The 12250-nt window shown below is 35.6% G+C and overlaps 1 protein-coding gene across 1 annotated transcript; it reads right to left on the bottom strand.

Annotated features, from left to right (window-relative positions):
• Positions 1-3746: 3746 nt before the first annotated feature.
• LOC125261545 (complement C1q-like protein 4) lies at positions 3747-6538 on the bottom strand. Its single transcript, XM_048180098.1, has 3 exons — positions 6277-6538; positions 4581-4712; positions 3747-4379 (listed from the first exon to the last, which is right to left on the bottom strand). The coding sequence occupies exons 1-3, from the start codon at positions 6536-6538 to the stop codon at positions 4099-4101; spliced, it is 675 nt and encodes a 224-aa protein (XP_048036055.1). The 3' UTR covers positions 3747-4098.
• Between the last annotated feature and the right edge of the window lie 5712 nt (positions 6539-12250).

Below are 12250 nucleotides of genomic sequence, written 5' to 3'. Positions count from 1 at the left end.
CAATGTACATGGCGTGGCAGGATTTTGAACAACTTACTGAGTCGTAGCTGGGTGCTGCGGACAGGCGCCAAATGTCGCCGTACACTTGTACAAAACAATGCGTTCGAATTTTAAAGACGTGGCACGGCGCTTAAACCACTTCCCTCCAACTGTTAGTCTGCTATGAGCGAGAGATGGAGAGGAGGAGCTCTAAAGTAAAACTTGTCCTCTATAGAGGGTATGCACGTGACGTCACCGTCGACCGTTATGACTGCGGTTACGCCCACTGAGTGGCAAAAGACTGAGCGGCAGCACTGGTTTTCAGCATGAATGCCGCGAAAAACACACAATCCACATCCATGTACAAATAGCTTTGACACAAAACCTGAAGTATATATTTAAAAACTGCTGAAAGCTACAGAAAAAAGAAGCAAATGAATCACTGCAATTCACAGAAACAGCTGGACTCCAGGCAGAGAAACATGGATTTGCAGTTATTATTTTGTGTCAAATCGTTGGATTTTGAGGTGAAATCATACCGTATATATTGTATTGTTATATATTGTGTTGAAAACTCATCAACTAAATATTTACCATCTTATATTCTGCAAAATTGGGTGTTTTAAAACTGACAAAAACTATACAAGTTTTAGGGCTGGACGATATGACAATATATATAACATTGATATAAGTGATTATTCGGATTTAAACCTATCTATATTGTAGTTATATAAAATATTCACAGGCAGATTTGCTTTATGTATTTCCCCGGTGTCGAAATCAGGCACATATAAATGTCAGGAAACATGATTCCTGGCTGCATGTCCATGGATTAGGTTTCTTTGACAAGCTGTAAGGAACAATTTCAAGTCCAACCTTTAGTGTAATTGTTTGTTTTACTTGCAGTTTCCCCTACCTTATTCCAACGCCCCATGACACTTTGCGCGAATTATGGGAGTAACTTCCATTAAGCTGTAAACAGTCAGTGATAGACTCTATGAACGCAGTAATGCGTTTTATTTTTAAACTGGGTACAATGAGATGACATTATTCTACTCACCCTTCAACCAGTGAACAATAAATGGACATTTAAAAGTGTGAAAGCATCAACAAGGTAATTTCAACAGGCCATGAAAAGGTGTGATTCTTTCCACAGCAATAACGGACGGGGTTGAACATATCATTGTGATATATATATGCATTATGTAATACATTGCCTTAATAAAAATGTTCATGAACTTCAGCATTGTGTGATACTATTTCAAAGTGATTTCCATTTTAATAAATTGTATTTAAGAAAGCAAACCTGGAAAGAGACGTGAGGCTTTGAGGAGAAAAACGAGAGATTGTTCATGAATTCCAGTGAATTATTAATGGGATGTATTGTAAATTATATAGAAAGAACAGACCACAAATGTGCAGCATATGTTGTCCTTTTTCATACTATTACAGTGGTATGCAAAGGGACAAAATAAAATAATCGGGAGGATAGAAAGCAGCTGCTGAAAAGAGCTCTTGCCATAGATATTCTTGTTATAACACGTTACGTTACAATACCAAGCGTTATGTAATTCTCATGATGTCTGAAAATAAAACATGAAAGAAAAATTGACAGCTGATTCAGTCAAGCTGACAGATAAGCTTTAATTGTAGGGCAACCTTATGATTTGAAACGATTAGTTTCAGTCTTTTTGAATGGAAGTTCCCCAAACCGGAAGTGGAACCCGTAATTCGAAACGCAGTAGGCTAGTCAGGAATAATGTCTATTAAATCCAGTCATTCAGCAGGTTCTTTTACCACTCAGTCCAGCTGAGGGAGTGCGTTCCGGCAGGAAAGTGACGTTGATGCATACCTCTATTCAATATTCCGTTTCATTATGTCACAACGCTGGAGAAAAGTCGTTTGCAACTGGTTCACAGGGACTTTAAAGTCTGTAATATGCACAGTATTACAAAGCCATTAGTAGTAGTATTGTTGCTGTTGCAACATTAATGCAAAGACTGATAGTTGTAGGCTATACAGTGTGGTCTCATAAAATTAATTGTCTTCGTTTAATCATTTTAATCAGTCAGGATTATAACATATGCTTGAATGCATGGACAATTCAACCCTCTCCATTGAGTTTGTATTGAGTGAAGCTGCCTTCTCGTAATTTCTTGCATATAACAAAAGACAGAACAATGCCTCAATGCCACAAATTTTGTGTACTGAAATGCTATTTTTTTTGAGTCAACAGCTTATAAAAACTTAGTTCTGTTGTCACATGAGCACTTTCTGGCTAAGTGTCTCACAACAAATACATTACAGTTGTATTACTGTTGACTGTATGTAATATTTTATTTATGCATTTATTATAATTATCAAAATATATGTGCAATAAACATTTATGTTATGCCACTGTCTCTTCTGACCAATCTTTTTAATACAAATATTAGACTAATATGTTCAGTCTTCATATAGGAAAATCAATTATTACACTAGCAAAAAAAAAAAAAAAACTATTTTTTAAGGAAGGTTATGAATGGCTGTCTTGTCACGTGAAAAAAGAACTAAGGACTCAGACCCGAGAGCCGAACTAATAATTTCTGTTAATAATAATTTGTTAAATACATTGTTTTGTACTATTACTTTAATATGTCAAAAACATTATACAGCTCAGATAGTTGCTTGTCTCACAGAGTAGACTATAACAAGCCTAATTGTTTTGGGCTTTGACTAAAACGTGAAACCTCGCAAGACCCAAATGTAAATAATATACAGATGAGGCATTTGTCACGTTTTCGCTCATAACTTCATGGCGCATGCTCCGATTGTGGAAAATAACGGGGAAAAAAATTTACACCAGACACTGATTAAAATGAAAAATTGTTTACATAGATATGTAAAATGATAATAAATTCTATATTTTTGGGGGTCTTTTATCAGCAGTTTCTCAGCATGAGAATGTTCGGATGTAATGTAATTTATGTTTTCTAAAATTTAAAAGTGTTCTCTCAAACGATACCAACATTTTGACTCTCATTGCTATAATTTTGTTATGAGTTATGAGTCTTTACTTTCCCCTGTGTCACTCAGGGGGGAAAAAACACTCTAAAATGCCTTCATGGCTTATGGGGTTAAACTCAGAAAATATAAACAAGTTAGCAACTGGTTGAATGAGAAAAACTTTAGTCAGTTTAACTGTTTCTGTTAATTTATGACCATTGTAGCTTAAGGGACAGGCTTATGTTTAAAAAATAATAATAAAAAAATATGTCATGGTTTTTGTAGCATAAGTGAGATTTATGTTCAAAAGTAAATTAATAAAAGCTACTTTTTTTTTTTTTTTTTTTTTTTTAAATGTATATTCAGAGCTCATCTAACAAAACTAATTCAAATGATCTTTTTGGGGGTAATTTGTCAGCCAATATTTATGTGCAATTAAATGTGATTTAATTGCCAATATTTATGTGCAAAAAATGTCCATAGGTATAAAAGTCCATGTCCATAAAAGTTTAAATGTATCAGAATTTGGTAAGAGACCAAAATAAACTATTTATGCAGTTTGTTTGTGCATCTAACATGATACATACTCTGGTGAATGTGTAATTAAAAATAAAACATTCTGGAAACTGCCACCAAAAAATACACACACCATAATAAATAAATAAATAAATAAGTAAAATCCAGGTGATAAATATGTTTTCATTAATGCATGAAAACAAGCATTCTTGGGGAAATAGTCAAGAAAATATGAGGAAAAGATAATGCCACAAAATCTCTTTATTCTCTTACTTATTAATGTAGGATGAATAGATACAGATCAAGGATCAGTAACAAGATACACTTAAAAAGGTATTATTTAACATTTTAGATTTATTACTTTAACAAAACACTTTTGAGTCACATGTGATATTCATGGGTCCTGTCTGTCTCAATGCTGAAACTCTTTATACAAACTTACATGAATAGACAGATCAGAACTTTGATTATAGTGTATTATACTGACTTTATACTGTAATCGACTGCAAACTTCAACACACATTAGTCCTCATTAATACAGGTTCATATGTTAATGATTCGTCATGATTTTCATCATTAGGTTCAGAATTATTGAAATCACATTCTTCAAATCTCCTGTTATCTTAAGGGAAACAGTAGGAAACCACTGAAAGTGTTGTGGTTATTCTCGTTATCATATATCCTCCTGCCAGACCCAAGTTTCACATAGACAACATCTCCAACCTCCAGGATCAACAGAACTCCATTTGAGGAGTTTGTCCGACCCTGATCCTGAATATCGTATGCTGTAACCACACGCTCTCCATTCTTATAAATAAATGCACCTGCTGTATTTGGGGCATGACCATATATAGAGACTCTGAACATGTACGCTCCTTTCAGTGGGGCTGTGAAAATACCTAAATCAAATAACAAGAGATACAGAATCAGCTGTTTCCTGTATGATTGCTCAATTACCAAACACACTGTAATAGTTTTGAAAGACTGCAGATCATTTAATTCTCTTACACACATTACACAACTGCAGAGAGGTCTGAATGGAGCAGAAGGTTTTCATTACTATAAACTGTGTTTTATGACTCCATTTCATTGATAATTACCTGTAATTGGGTTGTAGGCGTTCCCTATGTTTGTGAAGACGTTCTTGTAGGTCAGTGTGATGTCAGTGGTAAAAGGACCAGTATATCCACTGCCAGATTGCATCAGTGAAGCTGAAAAAGCTATTTCTCTGTCTGTTATTGAAAAACATAAGCAATATTGTGATATATTACTGTATTACACTGAGAATGAATAACTGAATTTAACATCATTCAAGCACACTTTCACCTCTATTTTCCTTTCTCAACTCCTCGACTTGACTTGAAAGATTTGAAACTTCTGTGAAGAAATAAAGATTCTGTTAAATGACATTTACACTGATTATTGTAATAGATAACACAATTTACACAGTATACACTCAACTTTACACTAACATTTACACTATACAATGTATTGCATTGGTGTTTTACTTTGAGGATCATTTGATATTTTTGATATAAAAGTGATTGTTTTGGTGAGGTATCTTCATTTTTCTTTTTCAGCTCATCCGTCAGTTCTCTCAGTGATGCATAGATGTCAGGGATGCCCAGATCACAGTATTGTTGTCTGTCAGTTGAAGCTTCAGCTCTCAAAGTGTCTGTTTGAGGTGGATTCTGTCTTCCGTCCTCAGAGCTGATCTGTTGACTGATCTCATTCTCATTGAGTCCTCCATCTACCTGCTGCTGGACGACAAACACAAAGGTTTCCAACAGCAGCAGTATACATACTAAAGCCTTCATTCTTCACTGATGTTTGTTTCCAGCTCTTGGTCTGTCATCCTCACAGCCTCTCATGTTCCTTTTATAGTGTCCTGATTCACTGTCTTTTGGACTTGATTTATATTGCTTCAGATAAATAAGTAGTTCAAGTTAATTGTTAAGCAGAATCAAAGGAATGTTTCAGGTTCAGTAGATGTTTATCTCCATTCTGTTGTACCACAAAGACTCAGAGGGCAGGTGAACATTTCCATGGTATTTATTCGTTAAAGAATTAACAGATGGTAGTAAGCTACAATGATTTATGTTTAGTTGTATTGAAAACTTTTTCGGCATGTAGGCCTCGTCCTTACTCCTGGGGATGCAGATTTGGCTGATCCTGCCTGAAGATGAAGGCAGGGTTGGAGCATACCCCTAAAAAGAACCCACAAGTTGAGGCTTTTCTTAACTGGATTATCTAAAATTGAACAACCAAATGATTAGTATTACATTTTATGACAAATTAAGGTATAAATAAATACACTGAACAAAATTATAAACACAACACTTTTGTTTTTGCCCCCATTTTTCATGAACTGAACTCAAAGATCTAAGACTTTTTCTATGTACAAAAAAGGCCTATTTCTCTCAAATATTGTTCACAAATCTGTCTAAATCTGTGTCAGTAATCACTTCTCCTTTGCTGAGATAATCCATCCACACAGGTGTGGCATATCAAGATGCTGATTACAAATAAAAATAATAATAATACGTTTTATTTATAAAGCATGTTACATTTTAAAGAAAATCTCAAAGTGTTAACAGACAATGCGATTAGACAGCATGATTATTGCACAGGTGTGCCTTAGGCTGGCCACAATAAAAAGCCACTCTAAAATGTGCAGTTTTATCACACATATCAGCTCATCTGCTCGTCATCCTCATCTGGGTCTTGATCTGACTGCAGTTCGTCGTCGTAACCGACTTGAGTGGGCAAATGCTCACATTCAATGGCGTCTGGCACTTTGGAGAGGTGTTCTCTTCACGAATGAATCCCGGTTTTCACTGTACAGGGCAGACAGCGTGTATTGTGCCTTGTGGGTGAGCGGTTTGCTGATGTCAGCGTTGTGGATCGAGAGGCCCATGGTGGCGGTGGGGTTATGGTATGGGCAGGCGTATGTTATGGACAACAAACACAGGTGCATTTTATTGATGGGATTTTGAATGCACTGAGATACCGTGACGAGATCCTGAGGCCCATTGTTGTGCCATTCATCCACGACCATCACCTCATGTTGCAGCATGATAATGCACGGCCCCATGTTGCAAGGATCTGTACACAATTCCTGGAAGCTGAAAACATCCCAGTTCTTGCATGGCCAGCATACTCGCCGGACATGTCACCTGTAGTGATTTTTGGATTAGCCTCACATGAGGGCAACACAAATATAGTGATTTTGGTCTTAAATATTAATATTTTGTATTAATATTAATATTGAGTCAGATGATTCCTTCCAATATTTCGGGGCACCAGTCAGGATTCTCACCTTGACAATAAAGAACAATCATGAAAGATTGTTAATTGACAAGATCCTGAGGCCCATTGTTGTGCCACAAACAAGCAATGACAAGCACTTACTTTCCACAATCAAGTGCTGTGTCTCATACAAATGTGTGTGACTGCACTGTACAGCCCTGCTTGCTGCTTATGACATAAAATTGATACTGATGTATGTGTAAAGACAAAAAGTGCAAAAATGCTACACCCAAGCAACATCAAAGTTGCATAAAACAATGAAGATATGCATCACTGAGATCAATGCTGATGTAGTGATGATGCCAGAATGGTGATGAAGATTCTTTGATAATAGGCCCAGAGAGATTTCAATTAAAGTGACTGCTGAAACAAAATTTGAAAATGAAAGAAGAAATCCACAAAGAGAGGACATGCATGCTTCTCAAATTTGAAACAAGAGATTTACTCTTATTAGTGATATAGAAACTTGAGTCTGGTGCCACAACAGCTCAATGAACATTTGGAATGAATGGCTGACATGGACTTAAAAACACCACTGTAGCATTTAACATTTCCCATTGTTAAAATTATTAACATTTAACTTTGTAGTTGGACCATCAAACAACTGCTAAGGAACATCAACGTCATCAACTGCGAATGTGAAAAAGAGTTCAGTACTTATATACTCCAGGTGTCAAGCAGTGATTGGCCAGACCTATTAGTATGAATGAATGACGTGGCATTAGAGTCTTCCTGGTAGAACTTATGCTAAAAGCTACATTTCCAATAAGAACATCAAACAGGTTATCTCCACTCAGTGACGTACCCACTGAGAATTGGCGATTCTATTACACGGAACATGAAAATTGAGACACCAACAACCATAGTCACATGTTTGCCAAGTGCCTCACATCATAGCAAATGTGAAAGTGCTGGCTAATGCTAATCGCAACTTCTCTAAGATTAATATTAACGTCAGCACTAATGATGTCCGACTTTGCCAGTCAGAGATCACTAAAATTAACATTAACTCGCAAGTATGATGTCAGACACTGTAATATGCTCTAGCCCCCTCCCTGTTTGCTAGAGTGATGAGATACTTTGCAGACTGTCCTCACTCAATTGCATTTTAAATTGTATTGGAGTTAGTTAGACAACATGTGTCAGGACCCACTCATTGTTGTAATCATACTTTAGATCTAATATTGTCATATAGAATTGAAATTGATGCCATTGAAATTCTGCAACAGAGCCATGACATCTCAGATCATTATCTAGTCTTGTGTATACTCCATTTATCCATGGCTGCAAAACTCCCTGTTACAAATAGGTAGAACCAGAGATGTTCACGAGTCTTTTATCTGGAGTCCGAGTCAAGTCTGAAGTCTTTAAGCTGGAGTCCGAGTCAAGTCTGAAGTCTTTATCACTGGAGTCTGAGTCAAGTCTGGAGTCATTTGTCACGAGTCCGAGTCGAGTCTCGAGTCATTAAAAAAAAATAAATAAATAAATAAATTCTCATAATCAAATCCTAGTTTATCCTAGTTGTATTATATAGAAAAATTATATGATCTTTCTATAATGTTTTATTTGAAATTAAGGTCCTATGATGTAAGGGATAATGTACATCCAGTTTTTTGCTTTATAGACCTTATGTAGCCCTGCCCCTTTTCAGCGTTGCGCTCGTTGTCTTTTGACTTCCGGTTTGTATTTCCACAGCGATATTACATTTATGAATGAACTGCTCGTTTTAAAATCTTCCCGATCTACTGACATTTGTTAAGACACCTGCTTTAAACATAACAATACTCATGATAACTTTCATTAACTCTACAATAAGTAAATCCACTTAACCAACTAATTATTCTTTGACAGCGATGCCATAGAAATGTACAGAGCTACCGCAAAACGGAAGTTCAAAGACAATTTTATAAAGATGGCGGCGCGCTTGTTTCTCTGGTAAATAAGCCGTGTGTCTCAATCAGCTCCCTAGTTCAGTAGTCAGGGCACTGATCAGGGTATCAGCCACATTCACTTTCATTATGTACTGATTCACTACCTAGGGAGCTAGGGAGCTGATTGAGACTATAAAAGGTCTATAATCCATTACAATGTACAAAACAGTTGTCCTGGCAACACGAGTAGTCATTTTCAATACAGTCACTAAACGGACACAAGAGGGCGCCAGTGAGTCACGATTTGTTATACAGCAGTTTGTTATACAGCTTCGTTGTTATTGACGACAGTCATTATCAGAAAATATCAAACTTCGGAATGTTTAAGAATGTCAATATAAAACACATGCTGACTGTGATTCGTTAAAATATGAGCTTTAAGTAATAAATGGATTAGAATCTCTTTCTATCTCTCTTATGGACACACATTAAGAAATAGAAAAGCTGCAAATAATTCGAAGATTGATAAAAACGTAGTGCTAGGTTTAAAGTCTAGATTTTTTTAGTTCATATTTTAACAGGCTGGCAATTCAAATAAGCCATGCAGCTACACCACTGTATAAAAGTTAGTTGTGTGAGTTAATGTGACTAACCTTTGTGGATGCGATGTCTCATAAAATTTGATGATGTTGTTCCGGTGTCTTTAATTGTTTTTCCACATTCTGTGCGTCTAGCTGATCTGACGTGATAATAAACCCGAACGAAAGAACATGGCACGGTGGCTTCCATCATGATGCATGGGACTCTTATTATGACATTTTGGAGTTTATGCGCACAGACATACGTAATCAAATTCTATGACAAGAGTCCGATCTACCACGACACGCAAGGAAATATATGTGACGCAGATATTATAAAACCATATAAATACAACACAAATTCTTTCTTTATTATATCAGTAGTTAAGAGTAAAAGACTTGAGTCGTTTTTAAAATATTCCGAGTCTTTTGTGCCGAGTCGAGTCAAGTCTGAAGTCATTTCAGGTCGAGTCCGAGTCCGAGTCTGAAGTCTGTTAAAATGCGACTCGAGTGCGACTCGAGTCCGAGTCTCTAACTCGAGTGCCCATCTCTGGGTAGAACTATCACTTCTACCACTAAAGATTGCTTTATAAACAATCTCCCTGATCATTTTGATCTCCTCAGCATCACAGATATCTTAGAAGAACTTGATGCTGCAACAGAAACTATTGACTCTCTTTTCCAGCACTATAGACACAGATGCTCCTTTGCATTAAAAAAAGATTAGCCCAATGGTGGTGGTACAACGAGCACACTCTGGTCCTTAAGAGAGCAGCCAGAAAATTGGAGTGCAGCTGGCAGAAAACAAAACTAGAGGTTTTTCGCATTTCGTGGAAAGACAACTAATGCATACAGGAAGGCTTTAAAAATTGCTAGATATGCTTATTTTTTATCCTACCTCGAATCTACCTTTTCTGTCAAAGATATTAGTAAAGGCAGTGTCCTCACAAATATGTTCATTTTTAGAAAGAAATGGTATCTGTGAGGATTTCATTTCAGGATTTAGACAGTTTCATAGTATTAAGACTGCTCTCATTAGACTCATCTATTATCATCCGATCGTGGTTGGTACTCTCTATTAGTGTTACTCGATCTTAGTGCTGCATTTGACACTATCGACCACAACATTCTGTTGGCATTAGTGAAATTACATTGGCATGGTTCAAATTATACTTATCTGACCATTATCAGTTTGTAGTAGTAAACTAAGAGATGTCTTGTCAATCACAAGATTAGTATGGAGTACCGGAAGGCTCAGTACTAGGACCATTGCTTTTCACTCTATACATGCAACCCTTGGGAGATATCATTAGGAAGCATGGGGTTAGTTTTCACTGTTACACTGATGATACTCAGCTCTATATTTCTTATTAATTTCTTATTTTCTAAATTAAAGGAATGCATAGCTCATTTAAAAAATTGTATGACTAGTAATTTCCCATGACTAAATTCAGAAAAAAACAGATTTTAATTATTGGACCAAAAACTTCTGCACATAATAACCTAGAATACTGTACACTTGATGGCTGCTCTGTTAAGTCTTCATCGTCATTTAGGAACCTGGATGTGCTGGGTGTGATCTTAAAAATATATCTAAATTATGAAATGCTATCAATGACAAATGTGACAAATGGCACTATGTTGATATCAACAGAAAATTACTTTGACTCAAAGTTTTTGTGTGTGTGTGTGTGTGTGTGTTTGTGTATATATATATATATATATATATATATATATATATATATATATATATATATATATATATATATATATATTATGGAACACAGAGGGATATCACAGAAATGTGCACATGTGAATGGATTGTCTGATCTGCGCACTAGAGCAGGTTAAAATATTGCACTTTAATAGTATTAATAGCACCTAGCTATTAGCACCTGTGTGACCTTGAGGAATGATTACTTTAAAATGTACACTACCAGTCAAAAGTTTGGAAACATTACTATTTTTAATGTTTTTGAACGAAGTCTCTTATGCTCATTAAGGCTGCATTTATTTCATAATAAATACAGAAAAAACAGAAATTGAAATCTACAGGTAACGCTAATACACACTAAATACACAGTCATGCAATGCTGATGTTGTTAACAATAACAATTTGAGAACAATATAACAGTAATAATAATGTGCACGGTTTGACATGATCTGAGCTAAGCGATCGTTAGATTTAATCATCATTGGCAGCGTGATTTATTGTAGGCCTAATGCTTTTTTCCTCAGTTGGTCAGAACAAAAATGGCAGACATGTTACTTACTTGTTCAGATGATATTTTCCAGTGAAAATTCTTATATTGGTCATACTTTCAAGACGTAGAATCTGTGATTCTGAAGTACAGTATCCACACCAGTGCGGTGACTGACAGCAAACATTAGATTCATCCGCGCTGACGAGCTGTGCCGATGCACAACAAACGTACAGATAACTGTTCCGCATATGACTGCAATCGCAGGTTTCAAACAGAGATGGCGACAAAGAGGAAAAATCGCGGACAGCAGCTTTAAAATTATGGTTTTCTATTTTAATATACTTTAAAATATAATTTATTCCTGTGATCAAAGCTGAATTGTCAGCATCATTACTCCAGTCTTCAGTGTCACATATTATTTTATAACCTGTGATACTTTTTCAGGATTCTTTGATGAATAAAAAGTTAAAAAATATCAGCATTTATTTAAAATAGAAATCTTTTGTAACAATATACACTACTGTTCAAAAGTTTGTGGTCATTAATTTTTTTCTTTCTTTCTTTCTTTTTTTTTTTAAAGAAATTAATACTTTTATTCAGCATGGATGTGTTAAATTGATAAGTGATAGTAAAGATTTATATTGTTAGAAAATATTATATTTTGAATAAATGCTGTTCTTTTAACCTTTTATTCATCAATGAATCCTGAAAAAAGTATCACAGGTTCCAAAAAAATATTAAGCAGCACAACTGTTTTCAACATTGATAATAACTGAGTATCAAATCAGCATATTAGAATGATTTCTGA

The sequence above is a fragment of the Megalobrama amblycephala genome, unplaced genomic scaffold (genome assembly GCF_018812025.1).
Source record: "Megalobrama amblycephala isolate DHTTF-2021 unplaced genomic scaffold, ASM1881202v1 scaffold430, whole genome shotgun sequence".
Lineage (NCBI taxonomy): Eukaryota > Metazoa > Chordata > Actinopteri > Cypriniformes > Xenocyprididae > Megalobrama > Megalobrama amblycephala.
Note: the sequence above shows the minus strand (reverse complement) of the source record. Positions and strands in the feature narration are given on the sequence as shown.

Coding starts and splice junctions, on each gene's coding strand:
- LOC125261545 (XM_048180098.1), bottom strand. CDS start 6,538: ATGGTCGTGGATGAATGGCACAACAATGGGCCTCAGGATCTCGTCACG. Junction 4,713..6,276: donor GAAGAGAACACCTCTCCAAA/GTGCCAGACGCC, acceptor TTTCAATAACAG/ACAGAGAAATAGCTTTTTCA. Junction 4,380..4,580: donor CGCCTACAACCCAATTACAG/GTAATTATCAAT, acceptor TATTTGATTTAG/GTATTTTCACAGCCCCACTG.